Raw genomic sequence first — 27,430 nt, forward strand, 5'->3', positions numbered from 1 at the left:
GATCCATCTCCTGCTGCCAACCATTGATGATGTCTCCGTACCTCAATGGAAGAATAAAATTTGAGATGTTTTGTGAAGTTTTCCTGAACTAATTAAACGCCAATGTTGCCTGTCCTGCCAAGTTTTTAAGGTCAGTGTCCCATGACAAGAAGTTCAAAACAAATTTTCTTCACCAATATATTTAAGGCTATGTGAAATTTCCTCAGTTAAAGTCTTTCAACAGAGGTACTGAAACCTAAATTTCCTTGCTGACAACCTTTTAGTTGAACATTTGTCTGAGATTGAACCTCAGGACATTAGAAAACTCGCCATGTCTTTTCAATCTAAGTTAAGTGAGGAGAATGCTCCTCACTATTTCTATAAGTAATGTTTCGGCTTCTGCAGCCTAAAGTCTAGATCGCATTGGGCAATTTTCCGGGTCGGTTCAAAGCCCAGACTCCAGGCCTGTCAGTGTTGGGGGAGCAGTGGCGCTCGGACCTGACAGTTGGCACAAAATATGCGGGGCTCAAAACTACTGAGTCTGGCCAGTTGGCCCAATGTGATTTTTTTTTAAAACAACTTAGTTTTTGTCTTCCCAGATCTCAAGCAGAGCAGTCATTTATTCTGAACTGCCCACACTGGGCAGGATTTGAAAATTCCTGCAGTCTGACCGAGGTTCAAGTAAAAATAGTGTTTTTTTATGAGTGCTATGTTATTTCAGTAATCTTTATTTCTCTGCGTACAGTAGATGACATATTGGAAGTGATTTATCTTCAGAAATAGACTGACTTAAGTTAAGTTGTTGTAATGTTTTTTGCAGTCTTTAGTGGGGGTGTAAACCACAATACGATATTATATCAATTAGGGGTGTAAGGAAATATCGCAAATATCGAGAATCGCAATATTATGTTTTGTGATACTGTATCGATTCTCAAAAACACTGTATCAATTTTTAATTAATAGTTTCATTCAAAGATTAACTCAGTCAACACTTTATTTTGTTTGCAAAGAGATGCGCCCTCTCAGTGTATGTGCCCTCTCAAAGTAGTGCTAGGATTTTGGATGCTACAGCGACTAAGATAATGATTTTTTCCACGATATGATTTTGATTTGATTCAATTCAGGGGCCTGCGATCGATATGAGACAATATCGTATGCCCATTTAACATAATCAATACAATACATTTATATAAACTCACAAAAAGCAACTAAAATATGATCTGACAGTTTAATTACTGGGCTATGTAGGGAGGAGGTGCGCTTGCACACAAATGGTGACACAGACATGCCATAGAAATCCTAGTCGTTAGTCAATACAGTATTGATGTCTACTAAAATAAGAATTAACTATAATGGCACTTGGAGAGCGCAGACTTCCGCCAAGGTGCCTGACTTGAAAAACAGATCACAGCTCACAGCTGGTGGTACCGTGAGGTGGTCGGCTTATTATTAACACGGTGTGTTTCCTTTGCCTCTCTCATTGAGCAGCCTTGTTATGTCTGTATAACGTTACACTACGTTGTCTATCATCCCGTCATCTACCGCTTTTTTCTTTATCACTGTGGATGGCCAGCAACTGCCGCTGCACCTTGGAGTCTCGCCACACATCCACACACGTATCTCTCTGCTCGAAGAAGGAAGAAGGAAGAAGAAAAAAGGCGGGGTCACGCGTCATCAACGCATCATCAGTTACACTGCGCAAGTGTTATACCCTGTGGTCATAATGTTGTGGCTGATCGGAATCCGTAATAAATCATGATCTGGATTGCCACCAAAATCTAATGGATTGTTTATTGTGCTACACCCCACCCCTCCAAAAAATGTCATTCAAATCCATAACGAACTTTTGGAGTAATTCTGCTAACAGACAGACAGACAGACAAACAAACAAGCCAAGCATTTGGCCTCGGCGGAGGTAATAATAATTGTTGCCAATGATATGCTCACATTTTGCTGGAATATAATGGGCAAGCAGGCGTGGAGCAAAGCAGGCTAGCAGGGCAGAAGAGGACATTGTCATGTCTGAGACAAACTATTTAGTTTGAACTATGTAGGAACATCAATGCCTCAATACACTTTGAGTGGGTCCAGCGATGACAGACAAGCAGCACTGTACACAAAACATGTGCGACACATGAATTACATGTGCCAAAGATGTATAATTATGTGCCAAAAGGGTTGATATTAGATTAGACCATATGCCAACTGTCAGATTTTTTATCTCAAGCCATGCTCCAATTGCTAACTTCAATTTACACCTCGACGCCAGAACAGTGGGCACCCTGCAAGAATAGTTGGAGAAACACACAGAGAGTATTAAAAGCAGACGTTCCAGCCCAACTGGCAAGAATGATGCAGTGAAAGACGGACAAAGGAATGCCATTGTGAAGGTCATGGCTATGTGGAAGCCTACTTTGTTTTGAATACATGGAATGACAGTACATCCTGTAAAATTACATTTTGGTTTAGAGAAAACCAGTGCATCACTAATATACTTCAAGGAAAGGTAATTTCCTTTTTGAGTAAATGACTAACATACACAGGGAGAAAATAAAGCCAGACAATGGTGAAAAATGTCCATCAGTGTTTCCCAAAGCCCAAGATGACGTCCTCAAATGTCTTGATTTGTCCACAACTCAAAGATATTCAGTTTACTGTCATACAGGAGTAAAGAAACCAGAAAATATTCACAGTTAAGAAGATGGAATCAGAGAATTTTGACTATTTTTTTTCTTAAAAAATTACTAAAACCGATTAATCGATTATCAACATAGTTGCCGATTAATTTGATAGTTGACAACTAATCAGTTAATCGTTGCAGCTCTAAAGCAAATACAATGTTCCAGCCTAAATGGCAAGAATGATACAGTGAACTATGGACAAAGGAAGGCTGTTGTGTAGGTAATGGCTATGTGGAAACCTACTTTATTTTGAATACATGGAATGACCTGTAAAATTTAATTTTGGTTTAGAGAAACCAGTGCATCACTAATACACTTCAAGGAAAAGTAATTTGCTTTTTGAGTAAATAACAAGCAGATACACAGGGAGAAAATAAAGCTCTGACTCACTGAGTAATACGATTATGTTTTCTGGTTTGAATTAAGTTAATATTTCTCTGTGAAATTGTTTTTTGAACATGAATAAGATCATATAAATCACATCCTGCTGGCTTTCACAAGGCTATAACAGGTTGGAATTTGGTTTAATGCATTTTGAAAGCCTCCTTGAATACACTGAACCAGCTTACAGTGAATACGTTCTCCCTGAATCAATTTTGGCACCTCAAACATGACAGTTACTAGGTCATTTTAATATATGCGGTTATTTTGTCCTCTCCAGTGTATAATTTTAGGACTGCAACTAACGATTATTTTCATTGTCGATTAATCTGTCGGTTATTTTCTTGATTAATCGATTAGTAAAATAGTAAAATGACATAAAATGGTGAAAAATATTGATCAGTGTTTCCCAAAGCCCAAGATGACATCCTCAAATGTCTTGTTTTGGTCCCCAACGCAAAGATATTCAGTTTACTGTCATAGAGGAGTAAAGACACCAGAAAATATTCACATTTAAGAAGCTGGAATCAGAGAACTTTGAAACCGATTAATCGGTTATCAAAATAGTTGTCGATTGATTTAATATATGAAAAAGAAATCGATTAATCATTGCAACTCTACATAATACTGCTATGTAACGTAATCTAAATAGGAGGCTGCTATCTTCAGAATAGCACAATAATCAGAAGAGTAAAATACAATACAGCTGACACGTATCAAAACATCAACTAAATCCTATTAAACCTGCATGTTCATACAGCAGCTACAAGGACACAAATACCATTAGCCAATATGATGATGATATCTGCTTTAAGATTATATAAATTTGTCAGCTGCCAGATATTTTGTTACACCTTTTATACCTAGCTTTACCTTTAATATCTCTGGGTGGATTAGGTAAAGTTAGAAATCAATAACTGCTTTATGGCAATACTGGATTTTTATATTATTGTCATTATTGTCATTTCACTAGAACAGTAGGTGATGGCCAAATCATTACCTCGTTACCTCACCCAAAATCTAATGCCTTAAAAAAGACGGTCATTTATCGTGCCATCAATCATTGGAATAGCTGCCCTCTTTACATCCGTCAATCCTCTAACAAATCCTCATTCAATTACCATCTAAGAATACATTACTTAAGCAGCTGATCGATAGTCCAGTGTTGGTCATGTATGGTTTTTCTTTTGTTCCTTTTCCCTGATGATGGGCCTTGAGGCTAAATGGTTGTGGAAGATGTGTATGAATGTGAAATTTATATATGTTTGGAAAATTTTAATGTTATTAGTGTAACACGAATATGATGTTGTATATAGTATGTATGTGATAAATGTAATGTACTTGATTTCGGACCCCAGGAAGACTAGCAGGTGCCATTGGTATCAGCTAATGGGGATCCTTTTTAAATAAAAAATAAATAAAATAAATATTAATTTTAGCATCATCAGTGTGCAGTGAAGTGTCTTGATTTGTCAAATATTTAATTAGTGTACTATATCAACATATTAAATAACATATAGATTGTGATAGAGGATTTTATCCATATTGCCCACTCCTAACTCCCATTGAATTCAGGTTGCATATCAATAAAGTTGTATTATTATGTTATATACAGTGCTGAGAGAGGCCTTGCTAACTGTGGACATCTACTATCTCCTATTAAACCTACATGGTCATACTGCAGCTACAAGGACACAAATACCATTAGGGTTGGCCAATATGATGATATCTACTTTAAGATTACATAAATTTGTCAGCTGCCAGATATTTTGTTACACCTTTTATACCTAGCTTTACCTTTAATGTCTCTGGGTGTATTAGGTAGTTAGAAATCAATAACTGCTTTATGGCAATACTGGATTTTTATATTATTTTAGCATCATCAGTGTGCAGTGAAGTGTCTTGATTTGTCAGATATTTAATTAAGATAAGATAAGATAAGATATTCCTTTATTAGTCCTGCAGTGGGGAAATTTGCAGTGTACAGCAGCAAAGGGGATAATGCAAAAAAACAAGATGCATCAGCTAACACAGTAAAAAAGAGCTAAACAAAGTGTAACAAAATATGAACCATTTAAATAGAAGGAAGTATAAAAATAGGAGCAGTATATACAGTATTGACAATAAACAGACTATTAACAAAATTGCACAAGTGGATAATGATATTGCACAGTGAGAATGAATGAATGAATGTATGAATGAATGAATGAATGAAATTCCACCTGAAAATATCAGGTTATTGTCAGTTTTTTGGTGTGTAAGTGGTCTACTGGGAGCAGTGCTGGTTGTGGAGTCTGACAGCTGCAGGAAGGAAGGACCTGCGATAGCTGCAGGAAGGAAGGACCTGCGATAGCTGCAGGGAGGATGGACCTGCGATAGCTGCAGGGAGGATGGACCTGCGATAGCTGCAGGAAGGATAGACCTGCGATAGCTGCAGGAAGGAAGGACCTGCGATAGCTGCAGGAAAGAAGAACCTGCGATAGCTGCAGGGAGGACGGACCTGCAATAGCTGCAGGGAGGATGGACCTGCGATAGCTGCAGGAAGGATGGACCTGCGATAGCTGCAGGAAGGAAGGACCTGCGATAGCTGCAGGAAGGAAGGACCTGCGATAGCTGCAGGAAAGAAGAACCTGCGATAGCTGCAGGAAGGATGGACCTGCGATAGCTGCAGGAAGGATGGACCTGCGATAGCTGCAGGAAGGAAGGACCTGCGATAGCTGCAGGAAGGAAGGACCTGCGATAGCTGCAGGGAGGAAGGACCTACGATAGCTGCAGGAAGGAAGGACCTGCGATAGCTGCAGGATGGAAGGACCTGCGATAGCTGCAGGGAGGAAGGACCTGCAATAGCTGCAGGGAGGATGGACCTGCGATAGCTGCAGGAAGGATGGACCTGCGATAGCTGCAGGAAGGAAGGACCTGCGATAGCTGCAGCAAGGAAGGACCTACGATAGCTGCAGGAAGGAAGGACCTGCGATAGCTGCAGGAAGGAAGGACCTGCGATAGCTGCAGGGAGGAAGGACCTACGATAGCTGCAGGAAGGAAGGACCTGCGATAGCTGCAGGATGGAAGGACCTGCGATAGCTGCAGGAAAAACCTGCGATAGCGCTCCTTCACACACTTTGACAGATATAGTACCATGACAGCACTATATCAACATATTAAATAACATGTAGATTGTGATAGAGGATTTTATCCATATTTCCCACTCCTACCTCCCATTGAATTCACGTTGCATATCAATAAAGTTGTATTATGTTAGTGCTGAGAGAGGTAAAATGATGTATTATGTTATGTACACTGCTGAGAGAGGCCTTGCTGACTGTGAACAGCTGGAACACACTGTACTAAACACAAGCATTGAATTACAGTTTGACATGACAACACCAAGCATGCAGGTGACCTAACTTGCTGTACACTTTTCCCTCGACTTACTGCTTTGCTTGTACAACACAACATGAGCACCCATGCCACTAAAACAATCCAGTATCTAAGCTGTCATCATTACACACATCAAAACATCAGTTAGCTACAGATGCTAGCTCAGTTAGCTAAAGTTAGCTTGAAGGAAAACAACTCACCACTTCTTTCGCCTTCGGAGAGAAGCCACTCTTGGCTCTGCTCCTCTTGAAGATCTCATCTTTAGTAGAGTCAAAGCCTATTCCTATCGCCTTGTTCCTGGTTTTCACCGTCTTGACGCTGGCTTTGAATAGCAGAGTTATATCCACAGCCATGTCTGAATGTGTATCTGAGCTGCTGCTTCAGAGCGACGCTGTAAACAAACTGACACGTCACCAAGCGACGACGTCACCGTTCCTGCGACGCTGATGGATTTTCCCTGAGACGGAGAAGAAAGCCTTACATTTTACCTTAAGGTTTATAACAGTAATTATTCACAGTAGCGTTTTACTGTGCATCATATTATTTACATCCTGCAAAGGTCTGACCTGCTATCGAGTTATTCTTCGCCTTGATTGAGTTAAAGGTAGCGAAAATCGTAACATTTAAACAAAATCTCTTAAATATAATACCTTAAGGTTAAACAGACTTAAGTGGAAGCCTTTACCTTTCACTTAGATAATCATGTTTAATAGTTTAGTTGCATTTAGTCGTGTTGAATTTTCTGCACTGCATGCATGTGCTATAAAGGATCAAATGTGCAGACACATAATCAATCTGTGTGTGTCTCTCAGAAAAATATCTTAAATATAATAACTTAAGGTTAAACAGACTTTTACCTTTCACTTAGATAATCATGTTTAATAGTTTAGTTGCATTTAGTAATGTTGAATTTTCTGCACTGCATGCATGTGCTATAAGGGACCAAATGTGCAGACACATAATCAATCTGTGTGTGTCTCTCAGAAAATCTTAAATATAATAACTTAAGGTTAAACAGATTTTTACCTTTCACTTGGATAATTATGTTTAATAGTTTAGTTGCATTTAGTTTAATTTTCTGCACTGCATGCATGTGCTATAAGGGACCAAATGTGCAGACACATAATCATTCTGTGTGTCTCTCTCAGAAAAATCTCTTAAATATAATAACTTATGGTTAAACAGACTTAACCTTTCAGTTAGATGATCATGTTTAATAGCATAGTTGCATTTAGTCGTGTTGAATTTTCTGCATTGTATGCATGTGCTATAAGGGACCAAATGTACAGACACATAATCAATCTGTGTGTCTCTCAGAAAAATCTCTTAAATATAATAACTTAAGGTTAAACAGACTTAAGTGGAAGCCTTTACCTTTCACGTAGATAATTATGTTTAATAGTATAGTTGCATTTAATTGTGTTGAATTTTCTGCACTGTATGCATGTGCTATAAGGGACCAAATGTACAGACATATAATCAATCTGTGTGTCTCTCTCAGAAAAATGCCCCTACAACTTCTTGAAGGGATGTCCAGCAGGACATGTGCATGTGCATGTGCATGAATGTGCTATAAGGGACCAAATGTACCGACACATAATCAATCTGTGTCTCTCAGAAAAATGCCCCTACAACTTCTTGAAGGGATGTCCAGCAGGACATGTGCATGTGCATGTGCATGCATGTGCTATAAGGGACCAAATGTACCGACACATAATCTGTGTCTCTCAGAAAAATGCCCCTACAACTTCTTGAAGGGATGTCCAGCAGGACATGTGCATGCATGTGCTATAAAGGACTAAATGTACAGACATATAATCAATCTGTGTCCATGTCTCTCTAGGAAAATGCCCCTACAACTTCTTGAAAGGATGTCCAGCAGGAAGAGAAGACCCAACTGGACAGACCAGGAGTGTCTCCTTCTGGCCCAGTTAATGCAGGAGAAGAAGGACGTAATCAGAGGGAAGTGCTGCACTGGAATTTCAATACAGGATAAAAAATTAGCCTGGGAGGAAATAGCCCAAACCATCAACATTGCCTTTCCACAGATTCAGCGTACAGTTACTGACTGTAACAAAAAGTGGGAAAATCTGCTGGCAAAGTCAAGGGAGGAGATCAAACGACAGAGAAGGCATGCGGACACAGGTGAGGAAAAATCTGCCGTTTGTTAGCAATAAAAAAGTCTTATAATTAGTATCATTAAATCCACAATTTAAGACTGGTGAAACAAGCCAATACCTTGAGGGTGGATGTGAGGATGGCTGCAGAAAAATAAACCTAAAAAACCTAGAGGAAGAAATAAATCCACATCATCACTGTTTGTATTGAATATATGGTATTGTATTTATTACTAATTCATGCATGGCATGCTTTTTCATTCACAGAAGGCCTGGTCCTTGAGCAGTTCAGTACTGTGACTCAAGTTGTGATTTCTGTGATGAACCTGTCAGACATGCTGCAACACGATAGAGAAGACTCGTCAATGTCAGAGTTCGTGGAAACTCAACAAAACAGGTAATACCTTTTATTATTTGCTGGATATTTTGTGTGCTTAGTTAGCAGAAATGTAATATAATATTCATAACTATGTTTTGATTAGTGTATAATCACCTGAAACTGAGAATCGTTGTGTTTTCATTAGCTTAGAATGAGCCCTTCATATCTACATAGGGAGAAGGTCCTCTTCATGTTGCTCCGTCATGTTTCTACAGTAGCCCAGAACGGACAAACCAAACACTGGCTCTAGAGAGAGCCTTTCATGTTGTTACGTTACCTGAAGGCCACCGTAGTTCTCCGACACGCTTGTGAAACTGCGGTAACGTGAGACGCAGAGAGCAAAACTGTGGTACCGCCAGCCACCGTTTGACTTCTGTTGTTTCTACAGTAGTGTTATTATGGTAAGGATGTCCTCTGAGCAAGGCAAAAGGCGTTACCACGGTTTTGCACTCGGCGCCTCACGTTCCCGCAGTCTTGCAAAGGGAAGAGAGAGCGGAGGGGTACTCAGTTGGTTGCGATCTGCAAACACACCACTAGATGTCGCCAAATCCTACACACTGTACCTTTAATTGTATACAGTAATTTATTGAAAATCTTGTGGATAAAACGAGACATTTGAGGATGTCATCTTGGGCTTTGGGAAACTTTTTTCCACAGTTTCTGACATTTTATAGACCAGACAACGAATTGATTAGTCGAGAAAATAATCAACAGATTAATCAACAATGAAAATAAACAGCCCAGCGTAGAACCTGGACAAATTAAACCAAACCACTAGAGGCAAGTGAGAAAATATGTTTTTTTTGTGTGTGTAATTTGGTTGAACCAACCATGAATGTCAAGGATGAAATGCAAATTCTTGTCAAACAAAATCACTGACAAGCTGTTTGTTTTTCAGCTGTGATGAAGACGGAAATGAGCACACAATAGATGGAAGATTCTCAAACAAACATCCACTGAGAGAGCTTGAACTCCCCACATATTCAGATCCATCCACTTCTCCAACAGAACAAAAAGTGACTGTTTTTACTAACATCCCAAAATCACTCGCAGGGCATTTTAATACTCATCGTGCTGCTGGATTTGCTGCTTCTGCAGAACCTCTAGGTACTCCCTGCTCTATTTCTCCACCCTCGGTGCACTGCACAACTTTGCAAGAGCGAACAGATTTGGAAATGTCTGTGCTGAGGAGACAAGAAGCGGTCCTCAAGCTGCAAGAGGAATATTACACACTAAAAATTAAGCTGATGAGAAGGCAAATGGGAGAGCCACTTTGAAAAGGACTGAAGAAGCAGCAGAGAACGACCTATTGTACCTGCAGGCTGGTACCAATTTGCAGAATAAAATCAATATTACTCATAACAACAATAAAGTTCATACAGGTGTGTTTATGAGAGGCCCTGGTAAGCATTGTTACTCTGGCAGTTCGATTCAATTGCAAACCCACCATTTGCTTTTGAGAATTTTAATATATCTTGAAGACAAACTCGATTTTAAAGGTGCTAAATTCGATATCCAGAGTATTCATTTTGCATCAAACAACTATTTGCTATGTCAAGATATAGAGGAGTAATGTCTACCTGAGCAGAGACGGACCGGCCGTGCATGCCTTTTAGTGCATGTCAATGCATGTGAGCATGCCCCACTGGCAAGCTCACGGCCGCTGCTCTGTACTGTTCAAATACGGCTGATAGAGCTGATAACGCCGTCCCGACCGACGGTGTTGTCAAGGGAGCGTAGCGCTCACCCTCCTGGTCCCCCTCAGGTAAACACTGTTATCTCTGTCAGCACTTATTTGTGCTGTGTAGCGCTGTTAGCACCGTTAGCTGCGAGCTGAGGCTTGTTGTCGCCATGTTGAGAGCCGTTGAGGGGCAATAGAAATGCTCCAAATCCCGTATTTAGCACCTTTAAAATATAACTACTGTACAAAGACAACAATTGGCACATTAACAAAAGCTCACATAACCTTGTTTGTGTTCCCAGGTGGATGCCATGTGCCACATAAATGTGGAATTACAACTATTGCATTTTCAAATTCTTGAACTCAAAGTTATTCTTCATAGGAAGTATAAATGAGTTTAGTCTTTCTGGGCAGGGAAGTCCAACTCATATGTATAGTTTTACACTGTGAGAAATGTAGTTTATTTACTGATTCATGCCATTTACTCCTAAGTGCGAATTTGGAAGCTGTAAATGTTTGACATGTACCAATATACATATTTATGAAAGTTGAACTCGGTCATGCCAATGTAAGTAAAGCTACAATAATGTCCTGTCTAGACAAATGTAGTAATTTGTGCGTAATATTTCTCATAAATCCGTTTATTTGTAAGTGACGGGGGTTGGCACTCAGATGTAAGCGGTGGGGCCCGCAGTGTTGAATAAAAGTCTGTTATTTGCTGTGTGGTTTGCTCATTTCCTTTGTTAGTGTTTTGCCAGACTGTGTTACAACTGAGTGCTGTGACTGTCTCTCATTTTCTGCTGCCTCAGCGTTAAGTCCTCGTCATTTTTTTCTTTTAGCTTTGACTGTGGAAAGAGTAGCAGCTTTTCGAGGACCGAGGTTATGGGCACACAAAAAGGCACTTAATGTGTTGATATGAGGAGTCTAACGGAGCATTACAGTTTCCTAACTTTTATCTCACCACGGGATAAGACACACTAATTGAGCTTGCTGCAAACTGGGCTAGACTGAGGAAAAAGGGTGACAGGCTGCTACTTAACAACTGATTTTATCTAAATATGTTTCACAGAGTCACAGTTTGTTCCCTCATATGCTGAAAAGCCTTCTTTTCTCAGATCATGCTTATTCTCCAATACAGTGATTCCCGACCGTTCTCATCTTTACACATGAGCTAAAGTACTCCTTCATCTGCACCACTCAAATATATGTTCTTATGAAAGGAATACAAACTGGATGCTATATAACACTATTAATTATACGAAACTGGATAATGATAAAATATTTTCATACAGCCGACATACAACTATTTATGCCCTTCATATCTACATAGGGAGCGGGTCCTCTTCACGGAGTCCGCCATGTTTCTACAGTAGCCCAGAACAGACAAACCAAACACTGACTATAGAGAGGGACTTTCACGCTTTCACCTTTTCGCGTCGGCCACCGTAGTTCTCCAACATGCTTGGCGCTTAGGAGAAGTTTCAGCTGGTTGCAACCTCACCGCTAGATTCCGCCAGATCCTTCACACTGCACCTTTAAGTACAGTACTTGAGTAGAAATACTTCCACCTCTGCTTGTTACTGTAAATATACCACAATTTGTAATCATATATTTCTCTTTATTTTCCTTCTTAACACAAACATGCGGAAGTTGGTTTTAAATCAAATAAAAAAATTTTTTTGTGAAGTTTTCCACGTCCATAGATTGGAATCCCTGCTCTAAAAGTCTGTTTCTGTTTCTTGTACTTCACTCATACACGTTCTTTCGTCAAGCCATGAATATTGTGTGCCCTTTGACCTTTGCACTCTAAGGTTCTGTTTGCATGGAAGCTGATATTTTGGGATTTCCTGATTTGTTTATTGGATTTACAGTATTTCTTTTCAGCTCAATGTTTAAGAAATATTATAAAAATGTAAACATGCTGATTAAGTAGATGATACCCTGAAAACTGAACTAGCATTCTTGATAGGAATTCCTAGATGCTATCTGTCCCCTGGATGAAGCGTCAGTGATGGTATCCATTCCTCCCGTCCTTGACAGATGAGCCATGTTTTGGAGTGTCCTCTGGGCAGTCCACTTAACGGCCTGAAAAGGAACCCCTTAATCTCCACTTTCTCTTTGTTTGGACTATTATCAGACCTGTCAGTCCAGGCTGCTTTATCTTCACAGGACTCATCTACTGGCTGTTTGACGTTGGCTTAATTCTATCAAAGGCCCTTATCTCTTCTTTGCCTGAGGACGCATCCTTCCTCTGGACTCGCTAGAATGGCCCCAGCTCTGATAAGAGGATGTCTTATTGGGGTGAATAACACTGTTTTGTGTAAGGGCTTTTTTATGCATGATGCTGGCTTATTGTCCTTATGTATTCCTGCTGTATTTTGCTCAGTGTGCTGTATTTTCTGCATTGTTTATTATCGGGGTGTAGTCTGAAACCTGAGCTAACGACGCCGTGATATCCCATCAGCCACCACTGATCCAAATTGGAGATTGTCCCCTTTGATGGCAGTTAACGCTCTGTCTTTTGGCAGTCGTCACTTGAAACAGTCTGTAGGAATGTCATGCAGCTTGATCTGATGGAGACCAATTACATGGGAGGGAGTTGCTGCCTTTGAGGTGGAGGCTTACCTGCCACACCCCGCAGGCTTACAAATAAGCCTCTGGACACGTACCAAACGTGTGAGAATGGTCCCTTTTCTTCGTTTCCTTGTCCTGGTGACATGTGGTCTGACAGGGTTTGACAGGTGCGGGTGGAGAAGGAAACTGTGGCCAAGGTGGTAAATTGACTCATCTAGTTTGCTTTGTTTGGCATCATGTCAACGAGACAAATAGAAGAAGCCTTTCAAGGAGAAAAGATATTTGGAGTTGGTGCCAGGTGTTTGACTCAGGTCCTAAACATCCTACTTTCTTTCTTTGCCTCCTGATGTCATGTTAATCTAATTATCAATAACAATAGATACTTATTACTCTTATGTATTGTAGAACAAATAAATAACATGTTATTATTTTAATGGAGGCTTGATGACACTGTGTGACTGTTTGAATGTGTGCGCCGTTGTCAGAAAAGGTTCTTGTGTGTGCTTATATATATCTGCAATCTGTGCATGGGTTTGCATGTCTGAGAATATTTAGATGTTAATTCTTTTTTACCATTATAATAACCAGGGCCCAGTTTTAGCATATGAATCATAAGCATCGCATGCAAGGTCATGTGCATGTAAGTTTCCTGGAAAACTAATCATGGAAAAGACATGCAGCTTAGCTGCTTGGACCAACAAAGAACTACCCATAGGTTAAGTACAGATGTTGCAATCACAAATTGGATTTTCCATAATGCAGTCGCTGTTACAAACGCTTAACTTTATTTAGATTAGAAAGGGCATTGCCCATTACCAACAGGCTTCAGGCACAATGTCTCTGCTCCAGGGATTAACCACAATTTATGTTTTTATTCTGTTGGCGGGGTGACAGCCAAGAAAGGGAAACTTTCTGAAAAGACACGGTTACAGGGCAAATTACCCTTTACCCACTTATTTTATTTTGTCTTCACCACAAGCACAAACAAAATGGTTATTAAAGAAACTACTTTTTGGTGACTATCAATGTTATCATTGTGTCTTGTTTGGCACAGAAACGTCTCTTGGTTCTTTGTTACCGTTCGTTTGGAGGCCGCTTTACAGAGACTGTAGACATGTGAGTTTCAAATATGATATAATCGTGCCATAGCCACACTAAGACAGTCCAGATTTAAGCATTCTGGATATGCTTGACTTAATCATTTTCCACAATGGTCTTCAGAAATGGACAGCAATTGCCCCACCAATGAAAGGGGATCCTCTTTGTAATTAAAGCCAGTAGAAAATTGGATCATTTTTTGCCTGGACAGCTTTCACATTCCAGCCTAATATGGCATTGGAAGCTTTTGAAGTTGCTGTCTTGGCAGTCCCAAATTATACCTTTCATCAGCCAATCATAAGAAAATGGCAACCTGACATTCCCAATCGCAACTTACTTTTGAGCTGGAGTCCATGTAATCAAGGGGGAGTGTATGATACCCACTGACAAATCGACTATGAATACTAGAATTACCATTTTCTCCATTATAACTCATGGAATCTTTTATTTTTAACATCAAAGAGACATTTTAACTTGATCCGCCAAAAGTCGAATATATGTAATTATCTCTTTACTTCTTATTGGTTCAAATGATTACTTTTTCTGTGAACCCTGAGAAATGCTACTAACTGTTTGTGTGATGCAAACTGTCAGTTTTATCGCTATACTACTATTTATAACTATCAATAACCAAAGTCTTTGGGAATCTTTTGTGACCATTCGACCATTTGAAGTCATGTAACTGCAACATCACAGGTTCACCTGACCTCTGACCTCAACATATAAGAATGAAAAGTGGTTGTATTGGTGCCGACGAGTCTCCCCTTTACAGACATATACTGTATGTATCGGATGCAGTGACACAAAATGGAGCAGTTTTTGAGACGAAAAAGTGATGTTGGAGCCAAACCTGCACCAGTAAAAGCTCTAAAGCGTGTGGTTAGGAAATATGACCTTGAATACTTTGGATTCATAATGGCAGGCAGTGATGGGTGAGGGTAAGCTAAATATTTATGTGGGTCATTACATCTGAAAGTGGCATAACACATATTTATAGCCCAGTTTGTCACTTATTTGGTGGTCTTCGGAAATGTTTTAACAATCAGAAGTTGGCCTTAATTTACGAAAAGTTGAGAACTAATGTTTTAGTGTACTGTTTATCTGTAAAATGAGAAAGTCTACTCCGGCCAGTAGGCGATGCTTGGTTTTGGCTTGACTGTTTTCAACATGGCAGCCAGGTCACAAAGTTTCTCGTTTTACAGTTATACAGTACACTACAAGATGTTTCTGAAAACATTTGAGGTGAGAAGTAGACATTACAGTAACAGAATATTGATTCATATTTTTTTCACAGATTATCTGTGTCATGCACTACTGTCAGGATATAGTGACAGTTTTATAAAAAATAACGTTTTATCATATTTGCTCAAAGTTACCAACTGCAGCTTTAATACCAACTTTGAGCAATAATCCTCTGCTTTCACAGTCATTTGTACAACCAACGAAATTATGTTTATTTTCCTGTCAACCAAGGAAAAAACACCTTGGCTGGATTTAAAAAGTCACATCCTGTTACTGTACAAATATGTGAGTCTGACTGAAAATACAGACAGGCTTAGTGTGAGCAAGTTGTGCAGGTCAGAATTAATCATGTTGCCTCGTCGTCACTGTAACGGACAGTTATGTTGCTTCGCCCTCTGAGCTAAAGTCGAATGCATTTTGTTGGGGATTCATCGAGTAGTTTCTCGCAACTTCTGCACGGTTGCCCAATTACGACTTGACAGAGCTGACGCAGATGACGCTGACACAATGGTCTTTGAGGGGTAAAAAAGCTCCCTGGAAGCATTTACAGAGCAGGTCACTGGTCGCCCCATTGCCTCATCCTCACTGGACGGCTGTGATGTTGAAAATGTAATGTTGAGTTTGAATTATGGGCGTTAGCACGAGTCAGCGGGTTCACTGGGAAAAACCTATTTTACAGTGAGAACGTTATACTGTGGTAGTATAGGTAACATACTGCAATTTTCTCCCCCATCAATATAACAGGCTGTAATTTTTGTATAATCTTTGTTGACCCACAATGCACAAAAGACAAACTCTCCCAGGACGACAATTGGCGAGTTGAGGTCAATTAAAGTGGTGCTCTTCTGCTGAGAGACTGCTGGCCGACCAGCGCAACCCGAAAACAATGGCCACTATTATGCATCCTCAGGCACGTCTACTGTACAGGCATGTACTTCTGCCCCAGAACAAAACCAACCTCCTCAGAGACACTGGAATGAAACATGAACTAATTTGTGTCTTGGTGGTTTCTCCCATTCTTAACCCCAGCCTCTGGCCAAGGCCAGGACGTCGCGAAACGGCTTCATGTGTTTATAAATAGGCAGAGAGAAAAAGGGGAAAGAGAGAAATGAGCCTAACAGATGACTGGAACCATATGGAACTGGTGAAGAGTAACTCATCTTGTGACAACATAGCACGCAGCTCTCCCCCCTCCCTACCTCCCCGACCTCCCCAACCTCCCCCCCCAAGTCCCACTCTGTCTCATGTCACAGCCGCTCAGGAAAGACTGCAATTGGAGAAGGTCAATCGGTGGCTGGGGCCAAGAACAAAGTGATCGTGATTTTCAAAAAGTACATGCGGTGATCTGAGGAGGAAATGGTTTTGCCGCCAAACACTCAATTACATGTAATTACAATAATTCAACCTTGGAGGATGGTTTATTCCATTTTATTATGAGGTTCGCTCTTTCATGTCTTATGAGGGGAAGGAGGAGGGGGGAGCGTCATGAACAGCGACAGGCGACTATGTGAAACAGATACTTGGTCCCTCATGTCAATGCTTTCATTTTTCTCCTTTTATATCCTCGCGAGTTGACGGACAATTATTTTTTCTCAAGATTTGATAGGTCAATCTTCATACACGTTAAACGGCACTTGCCTGTCATGACCTTTATCTAATACAAACGTATAAACCACAGAGGGCTGAGTGGCCTAAAACTAATACAACTATTCCGTGCAAAGGCATTAAGAAAATTAGGTGATGTATTGATTATGTATCAAGAAAATATGCCAAACATTTACTGCTTTCAACTTCTACAATTGTGAGCGTTTATTGCTTTTCTTTGTTTATATCTTTATAAATTAAACATCTTTGGGTTGTGGACTTCAAATCTGGCTTGGGGCCCTTCTGTGTGGAGTTTGCATGTTCTCCCCGTGTTAGCGTGGGTTAACTCTGAGTTCTCCGGCTTCCTCCCACAGTCCAAAGACATGCAGGTTAGGTTAATTGTTGACTTTAAATTGCCCGTAGGTGTGAACCTGTCTAGGGTGTACCCTGCCTTCGCCCAATGTCAGCTGGGATCGGCTCCAGCCCCCCCGCGACCTTGAATAGGATAAGTGCTTACAGATAATAGATGGATGGAAGGGTTGTGGACTGTTGGTGGGGCAAAACAAGTGATTTGAAATCACATATATGTCACATACATAATCATGCACAGTATAACGTGTAGTGAAATTCTTAGGTGCCCAGCTCCAGAAAGCAACTAACAAATAGAATACTAGAATATAACATTTTACAAAAAAAACAATAAAACAATATATCAGTAAGTTTCAGAGAAATAAAACAAAGTCACCGGCACCATGCGAAGAAGACGGACAATGTTACATGTTGTTTGCACGATTTTCTGATATTCTGTAGATGAAACAATTACTGTAATAGATAAATTCTACAAATAATCATCACAGTACTTAGTAGAGTATAAATAGTTAAAATAATTCATATTTGCAGGCCTAAAAAAGTTTGGTGCACATTTAAAGGGGTACTCCAACAATTTTGTATTATTATCACAAGAGACAAACTGACCAGCGGCCGGGATAACCTGAGTTCTGGATCAAGGCCTCTGTCTATCATGATTAGACTCTTCCTGCCTCATAAATGCCCAGTTCTTTGTCTAGCACTCCTCGCTACCAAGCGGCAACCTCCAGTGCTGAGAAATGAAGCCAACGCGAACATGCCAACAACTTCAAATGGCCACTTGAGGCTCCAAAAACGAGTCAATCCCCATAGACCCCCATGTTAAAATGACAAACTTTACAGCAGAAATAAACTTGTTTACAGCCTGGTACAAAAAATGGTTTTGGTCTCTATAGGTAATTTCCCCGTCCACGACAACTGTACAGGGAAATTAGCTATAGAGACCAAATGACACTGATTGTTGTGAACATGGGACACGAACGAACAGCTGATTGTAACTTGACACAAGGGACACAAACAGCCGTCTACTGAAAGAAAGCTTGTGTTTGTTGGACCCATCCACCTTCCCTTCCTCACGGCCCGGGGTGTGTCTTTCCGCTCTTTAAACTACGTCACCAAAGCACTATCTCAGGGCGTTTCCTGTTGTCGCTGATGGTTTTACATTGTAGTTAATGGAACGGCCGGTGCGTTTCATAACGGTGATAAAGGGTGCCTTGTGCGGCGGTACTGAATGCCGGCGGCCGTGACAAAACGTCGGTATTTGATGCCTTGGGAATGAGAACGGGCTGGGGTGACATCACGGAGACTACGTCCATATTTTATACACTCACGAGCAAACTGAGTGTAAAATCCCACATGGTTTGTTTTGCATGCTAACAATGGCAATGTGCATATACTAGATGCTGGATAGATAAGACCTTCTGAAAGCTTTACCACAGCTCAAAATAAAGACAGACCCTTTCTTCTAGTGTCTACATATATATTTAAAAACATGTCAAATATGCAAGCAATCATGTCTGCCTGTTGCATATTCTCCATATCTGATTCTGGATCACTTTCAGATTTTAACTCAAAAAACATCTTCTTTAATGCAAAAAGCTCTGACTCACATCATGCTCATTTGATTTGGATATTTTTCATTCGACAGAGGGCGATTGTGCGTTTCCACCGAAGCATCTTTGCAGAGGACAAAGAGCCACTCACTGTCGAAGCAGCTGAGTTTCACGGCTCTCGGTGCATTAAAAGACTTTCCCCCAATTTCCCCCGTCTCACTGCAAATTTAACCTTCTACTCCAGAAACACACTCAAATATCAGCCCACTCAGTGTCGCGGGGTTACGCCGCTGAACGTCCAGGTCCACACCACCACCGCCGCCACCACACCCCAAATGGAGGACTGAGAACTCTGTGTGATTGAGAGTCACTTTTAATTTTGCTTTACGGTTTTATGTGTGTTTCTCTGCTGAAATATAGGCCTCTTAACAAGACCGAATCACAGACGTGGGCAGACGGCAGGCTTTGAAATGCGGCAACCCCTGAACCAGAAAATAATCAAGGGGACTTAGGCATGGCACTGTGGCCGGAAATTCACTGTGAATACTGGTTTCAACCATGACCATTTGAGAGCCCAAATTTTTGGCTTTTGCGTTGATTTCGATCCCCCAACCCCCCCTCTCTCCCTCCTCCTTCTCCTGTCTCCTTCTCGGCTGAATGTCACACACTCAATTTGGGCTCCCTCTGACCTAAAAGTTGATGAGTAGCGTCTCTGTTTTCGGGGCAGCTCTTGTCAGCAAAAAACGAATTGATGCATGCCTTTGGTCCACTTGTGACACACACACACACACACATATAGAGTGTGTCCCTTTTAGACCTTCGGCTCGCCTCCGTTCTCCACAACACATCACAGGGATGGCTACTTTTCTGCTCGTCCAGCAGAAATGTTCGCTCACCGTTCCCCCCTTCTGTTATTCCTCCTGGTCTTCTTCCACTGCGGAGGAAGAAATTGCGGTTGTGAGTTTAGGCCAAGTCTCCCCACAGCTTGTCCTGATTACTAAGTAGACAAGTACCCACAGTTAGACGGAACCAGGTCTCTCTGGTCCTCGTTTCCCCTCCGTCATATTTCGGAGTGACGGTCTCTGAGGTTTCCGTGAAGGACAAGGGACCCCAGTGGATGCTAAAATAAACCTGCTTTTAATCTTCGGTGGTTAATACGTGTTGTGTAGACATTATAATTGTACACAAAGTCATCGATAAAGTGGGTCATGACCTCATTCAGCATGCGGGAATCCACACAGTATAATTTAGTTTTGAATAAACAAGGTTTGACCGCATGTCACCGTCTGGCGTGTCCTTATAATCTTAATGTTCTCATCAGCCCTCAGAAGGCCAACCAACCGTGGAGTTTTTTAATCTGCAGTTTCCACTCCTCCTTCCCTTTCTTCCCCCCCGTCTCCTCCTCTGATCACTGTTTTCCCTCTGAATTGTATCAGCAGCTTACTGCCTTCCAGCCAATTAGTAAAGGCAAACACAACAACAATCAGTCTCTTGGCTTAATGCACTCCACCTCTTCAGCAGTAAATACCAACTGATTCCTCAAAGTATTGTCATTCAGGAGGGCCCCGCTGGCTCTGGTCTTTGTCGAGGAGAGAGGGCCCCCTTTGAAATGGCAGGCCGTACCGAAAACACAACTTGTCGGAGAAGGGAGACAAAGACTAAAGGGAGTATCACAATGGCTGATAAAGGCAGATTACAGTTAACTGGCCATTCATCAGTCGAGCGCCGGGTTGTGTTTTATTGTGCAACAAGGACGGGTCGTGGCCGCTGGAGCTGTTAGGTGAAAACCTTTTAATTGTAAATGTAGAGAAATTGCTGGTTAAGTCAATACATTTTTATATGAAATTAGGTAACTTCAGCTCATGATGGGTAATGTTGGTTTTCTGCTTTAACAAATAGCAATAGGATGTAAATTAGAACAACAATAGAATGTAAACAACAGAGCTAATGGGGATGCAAAATGGCAGCAAGACCAAAGAGAATGTGAGATTTAGGCATTATGGAAACTGAGGACAATTATGGCAATTTCATATATATAAAAAAAGTAAATTACCATCGGCACAACATCTTGTTTTCACATTATCATACCAATATTTAGAATAGGAAATTATATCTCTTTGCTCTTTGAGAAAAATACTAAACATTAGAAAATATACAGATTGGCAGGCTGGTATCGTACACTGTTCGTAGCTATACCTATGAAAACTAATGCACTGTAATTCGTATATATCACATAATCTTGACCCAGGAAACATAAAGAGCGGTGAACGCCGCGTAAAGAGGAGGTCGGGGTGGATAGGTGAGTTTAAACATACCTGAATTTCAAGCAGGAGACCGGTGTTTTTGTCCAGTGGGAAACCAGAAGTTATTAAGATTTATTTGTCACATAAATTCTGTACTTAAGTTAGGCCACTTCTCAAGTTATTTTAAGCCAAACAATGATACTTTATTACCTAAACATAAGGAAGTTTTTTCTTGTGAAAATTAAAGTTTATTTTGAAAAGTATGCATGTAACGAGCAGAAATTGACACGTGTTGCTGGACATTAGTGGGAAAACAAACAAAATAATTTCTATGCAAGATATCATACGAACCGTTGCATGTAAATACATTGAGATTGTAGTAGATATGTAATTTCTTCCATCTTTGTTTGGATTAGGAAAAAGAAGCGCAACTTGGGAAACATTAAAATATTTTTTCATATTTATTTGAAGAGTCTTTGAGGATTCTGTAAATACTTTCTGAGCAGAGACAGAGAAACAAATATATATTTTCTAAGTAAATAACTATGTTTCTAAAGGCAACCATGACATCTGATTTTGATGTCTAGGTCATAGGTTAGATATTTATCATTGGCTACTGTATACAAACTCTCCTATGATGCCATCATTCTTGAGCAGTTACTAAATGAGACCGGCTGTGATTTACTCTGTAGTAGTAGTAGTACTGAGGGGCCGGAGAGTAAATTGACTTTATAGCCTGCTGACAAAGTCAGAGGTAAAGGGTGAGAGGGCTTCATCACAATAACAAAGAAAAGGTAATCAAGAGACAGTACCAAAGAGCAGGACAAAAGGAGCACGCAGTAAAAAAGAAAAACGCTTTGTATGTAAATCATTTTAGTTTCCCTGGCGTCATGTGAAAGTATGCAAGACAGTGGGAAGAATCCCAGGCATGTCGCTGGAATGGGAAGGCCCTGACGCCAGACCGAGCGGCGGTGCCATTGTCAATTTGTCCATCAAGAACACAGAGAAAAGAGGGAGGGATGGGGACAAAAGGGACGGATGGGTAGACAGACAGACAGACAGAGGACAGAAATAAAAGGATGAAAGGAAGGAGAGTATGATGTAAGGAGATGGAGAAAACGAATCATTAGGGGGGGGAGACAGGTGCCTGGAGGCTGCGCTGGAGACGGAGGGGTGAGGAGGAGGAGGAGGCGAGGCAGGGAGACGGATGAAGAGGACCCCTGCTGAGTGTCCGTCTCAGACTCCCGTCTCGGACTCCTCTGCGCTCCTGTGAGCACAGTGGGAGACACTGAGAAGTACATCCTTTCTTATTCTTCTACATTTTCTGTACTTTCTCCTTCGTATAAACAGGTTGACATGCAATCCTCACACGTATACACACCCTTTCTGTCCCCCATCCTCCTTTGCTTTCTCTCTCCCTCTCTCTCGCTCATTAGGGGCCATTTTCACTTCAAAGCCCCTCCATTATTTCCCATCTCTGAGGGCAATTAGGAATGGGGTGACTTTGAGCGGCAGGCACGGCCACGGCATTATGGCTACTCATCCTCTGTCATGAGGGCCTTTGTGGGGGCCGCCGACATTGATGGAGAGGATACTGGGGGCTCCGTACCCCCACCCCTCCACATATACCCCCAGCCGGCCCCCTCCTTTTGACTGGTAAACTGTGGAGTAAAACGGTGTGTAATTAAGTGGCAGTCAAAGCAGGTCCTGTTTGGCTGTGTGACGGGCTTGGCAGGGGAGAGCCGGGGTTGAGGCGGCAGTTTGGGGGGATGAATGAGAATGGCTCGAACAACAATAGCGAGGCTATGAAGCGCAGAAGGGAAAAACCCACTTTGGATGAAATAAAGTAAATGTTTACTCGCCTACAGTTAACTCTGTGTCAGAAAAGGGAGGGAGAGTTGTAAAAGTCACATGAATGAGGGCAAACAAACGCATTTATCCATTTTTTCTTTTTTTTAGAATAAAAAACATTTCCTTAAATACATCCACCCCACATAGAGCTCAGTGTGAGAGTTACTGCCTCTAAAATCAAAGCACTGTCCACGTTCACGACTTCCATTTTGTCATTTATGGCGTCTCTTTATACGAGTGCGAAACAGAGGCGCAGTGAGCGAAGCTGTCACCAAATAAATGTCTCATTATATTCCCCCTTTTCCTTTCCGCAACAACTTTTAGCGCTCCACTCTGGTGGAAGCCTGCGTACATGCACGGGGCCCCTCAGCGTGTGTGCTGAGTGGTATATGAGATTTTCTTAAGGACGGTGGTTACCGTGTTACTGCTGCCAAAGCAATGAAAAGAGCCAACAGTAAACTACAAAGTGAAGACAGCTGTACCGTTACTCACAGCATTGTTAAGAAGAGATACATGTATGTGCAAAATGTATCTGAGAATTATTAATAGGAGAAAATCAGGAATAAAACTGAAAAAGTTACTCATCTACTACTACTATTTTCAGCCAGAGACACTCCAATCTTATCTGAGGTTGGACATAAATTTCGTTGGCGTGCCTACAAAGGGCATACTCCCTTTCATATCTGCACCTTGGAGGAATGCGGCGGCTGCGCTGTGGTGGAAGGGAGCTGATTTAGCCGTTCTTTGATGCTCCCACTAGTTAGCCATCTCCCACTGAGCACTGACATCCTGTCAGCATGAAACCTCTTCTCATCCCCCGGGTTAGTCACTACATGACCACAAGATGTTTGTGTGTGTGTGTGTGTGTGTGTGAGAGAGAGAGAGACAGAGTTCCTATACAGGAGGAAGGAGGAACAGTGAAAACATTTCCTGAAGGTATAAAATAAGTTCATAGAAAGCCAAAGTGAAACCGAACTACTGTGTTCTGTTCCAAAATAAGAAAAACCTCAATCACATTTGTAATAATGCAAATTACTAACAATCCCAGGGATATAAACATTCTCAGCAGTATGTCGTGTGGTTTACTCCATATATCCACATAACAATGGTAACTTTTGAACTTTTTGGTGGCCCTCAAAGAAACACCAATTCCCATAAGTCCCAGCCCAACATGTGTTCAATTTTACCAGCTCAACAGAAGTGGCGAGTCCAAGGGCGAGAAGAGTGGCTGCATGTGGCTAGAGCTGTGTAGATGTTTTATACAGCAGAGCATATCATGGATATGGAAGAAACACAAGTATGTGTGCTGCTCTGTTGGTAGATGTTCAAGGGAGCTGTAGTCTTTTGTATGCAAAGAAATGATCATTGTTTAAATTTGTTAAAATCATGAAAGATGTAATCTTATAAGATCCTAGAAGATGCTGGAAAAGGATAATAAACCCCGGGACCATGTGTAATTTAGATGAATAAAAGCACAATGAGAGATTCCATTAGTAAGAAGCTAGTGGATTAGCAGCTAGCTACTACTTGATTCTTATTTTTCGTTGATTTAACCATCATCCCTGTTGGTAGCTAATAATAAATTTGTACTCACCAACTTAATTGCTGAGGTCAGGGAGTGCAGTGACATCCCTAAAAGACAGGTTGTAAATGAAACCCCACCCAGGCTAGACAAACTGAAAATGAAGGTAAACAGTCAGATAATTACCCAAACTGTCAGTTTTAAAACATCATTACAGTTCCAACACGGTCTCATGGCAGTTCGTGAAATAGTCATACAATTTTATCTATTTGATTAGTAAAAATAGACCCAAATTTCCTTTTTTTTCTCGTGATGCTCAGTACAACTTAAAACATATATTGTATTTTTTTGTGCGTTTTCCTACGAATGTCCAGCAACACGTGTCAATTTCCATTCCAGTCTTTTCAAAATAAAACTACTTAGTTAGGTTTAGGAAACGATGGCAGTTTGGGTTGAAATAACACCGGAGGTGACGTAATTTAAAGCTGAAGTAGGCGGGATTGGAGCAAATATGATTAAAAAAAGTTATTTTTATAAAACGGTCGCTCTATCTTGACAGTAGTACATAAAACAGGTAACCTGAAAAAAAAGTCATGTGCCTCTGTGGCCTCCAGTGGTCCTAATGGCATCTGCAAGATTTCACAGACCGGAGGAAAACAAGCAGTAAGAGCTGATCTGAGGTCTGCTGTCCAGCTGCCATCTATGAGAGCCGGCTGTCAGTCACTCGCGAACTCCAACCAAACGGTCAAACTAGGCAGCGCTGATCAAATATGAATATTATGTTACGTTAATGCCTATTTCTCGCCTCAAATGTTTTCAGAATCATCTTGTAGTGTACTGTTTCACTGTAAAATGAGAAAGTTTGTGACGCAGCCGCCTTTGTAAAATCTGTTGAAGGAACGCCAAGTTCCGATCACATGACCGGAGCACAGCCAATAGGAACGCTGTCTCAATGAAATGACCTGTGATTGGTCAAAGTCTCCCGTCTCCCGTATGTGAAATTCGTGTCTATGTACACAATTCAACACATTAAATTTCATGACTATTACACAAATTACTGTGCGACTGGGCTGACAGTTCATAGACCGACTTCTTTGTTCATCTCTGATCCACGCAGAAGAAATCCCAGTGGCCCGGCCAACCTGCTATTAACCTGATGGTACGACCTCTGCCGGTCATCACACACGATTGGTTTCATGCTCATTACGTACATGTCAACACGTGCACAGTGCACGTGGTCCAGCATTTTGTTGGAAAAATGGACGTCACAGGTGAAAGAGAGAATGAGAGAAAGAGAAAAGCCCCGTATGAAAGTGCAGCTAAATGCGGGCACGGGACATGGTAGGTTTTAATAATAATAATTAAAAATAATAACAATATCTATCTATGAATATCCATTTAAGAGTATCTTTTTGTGTGTAGTAAAATAACTAGATATGTTACTGGCATAAACAGAGAAGATAATTCAACCAAACAATCACATATACGTGGTCTGTTGTGATTATGTGGACTTTGGTCTGGCCGTTAGATTCATGGCCTGAATTATTATCCTTGCTTGTCGTGGCTGTGTGCACACAGTTTTCCTGCAATGACGAGTTGTTGTGAGCATTTTTTGTGCTCTCACTTCAGGTTTTGCCCTCAAATAAAGTGATTTTGCTATAACAGCCTGAAGGATTAATGGATATAATTGCAGATGATATCATGAAAAACATCTATTGTTACAGTAATTCCATTCTCCAAGGCTGACATCCACATAATTTATTGCTTGTCATTCTTTTAAACATGATTTCGACGACACTTTGTTCCAACTTTCCTGTATTCACACCTCTTTAAAAGCAAACAGAGACTGAACGCCGCAGCTTTCAGCTAAATACCTACCTTGTAATATCCTGAAGGCTGGGTGGAATTAGTTGCAATTACTTCTTCGGGTAATTATAAATCCTCACCTATCCAATAAAGCCGTTCACACAACCCCCAAGGGGAACCTTGAGGCTGTCATCTAAACGCGGTGTGAAATTAGTGAGAAGCAAACCCAGGTCTCACGCCACCTTAATTGTATGGTGCTGGAGCCTGTGGGTGGTTGAGGTTTCAAATAGCTTTAATTGATGCTGAGCAGGTAACAGAATCGTTGGGAGAGTACCGCCAGCGGGTTAACGACGAAAAAGGGTGAAACAGTGTCAGTGTCACAACTTAGTCACCAACACAAGCCCTGAAAAGTAACTGAACCATGTATGTGATTTAATTGTTGTCCATTTAAACCAATATGCTGTCCTTTTCTACCCTTTTCTTTTCTTTTTTGTCCTTCTCACACTTTAATAGGCTACTCTATCAAAAAATAAGCACAACTACAAGCCAAGTATACTTTTCTGTAGGCCTATATGGCAAGAATACTTAATCATACTTTTCTTAAGTATATCTCAATCAAAAGATTAAGTATAAGTATAGGCATATAAGGCAAGTATACTTAGACTTTTCTGTATACTTGTCAGTATAAGCCAAGTATACTTAGACTTTTCTGTATACTTGTCAGTATGAGCCAAGTATACTTTTGTTAAGTATATATCTGAATAGTAAACTGAAAGTATACTCTCTTATTTCAAGTTTTAAAGAAGAATACTAATACCACACTTGAATAAACTTCTTTTTGGTTAGGGTACGCATACACTCAAGTTAACCCACTCTTATTTCTCCTGTGTGTTTGATGGGGGTAATCATGCCTTGAGATCCCCCCTCCACCGCCACATCTCCAAACACCAAACTGTGAAGCCCTAATGAGTAATAATCCCTATTCTCGCCCCGGC

At 40.9% G+C, this 27,430-nt stretch overlaps 1 protein-coding gene and 1 long non-coding RNA gene across 3 annotated transcripts in view; one reads left to right on the forward strand and one right to left on the reverse strand.

The window, feature by feature from the left end:
• stx18 (syntaxin 18) overlaps positions 1-6,855 on the reverse strand; it is a 25,460-nt gene extending 18,605 nt beyond the window's left edge. The window contains exon 1 of one of the 2 annotated variants that reach the window (XM_074629265.1): positions 6,620-6,855. In XM_074629265.1, coding sequence (XP_074485366.1) covers positions 6,620-6,772 — 153 coding nt within the window. In that variant the 5' untranslated portion in view covers positions 6,773-6,855. The remainder of the gene's footprint in view (positions 1-6,619) is intronic. The other variant, XM_074629273.1, reaches the window with a different exon arrangement.
• LOC141764257 (uncharacterized) lies at positions 6,850-11,315 on the forward strand. Its single transcript, XR_012593237.1, has 4 exons — positions 6,850-7,023; positions 8,263-8,564; positions 8,804-8,933; positions 9,814-11,315. It is a non-coding gene; the product is annotated as an uncharacterized LOC141764257 (long non-coding RNA).
• The last annotated feature ends 16,115 nt before the right edge of the window (positions 11,316-27,430 follow it).

The sequence above is a fragment of the Sebastes fasciatus genome, chromosome 1, assembly GCF_043250625.1.
Source record: "Sebastes fasciatus isolate fSebFas1 chromosome 1, fSebFas1.pri, whole genome shotgun sequence".
NCBI classification, from domain to species: domain Eukaryota; kingdom Metazoa; phylum Chordata; class Actinopteri; order Perciformes; family Sebastidae; genus Sebastes; species Sebastes fasciatus.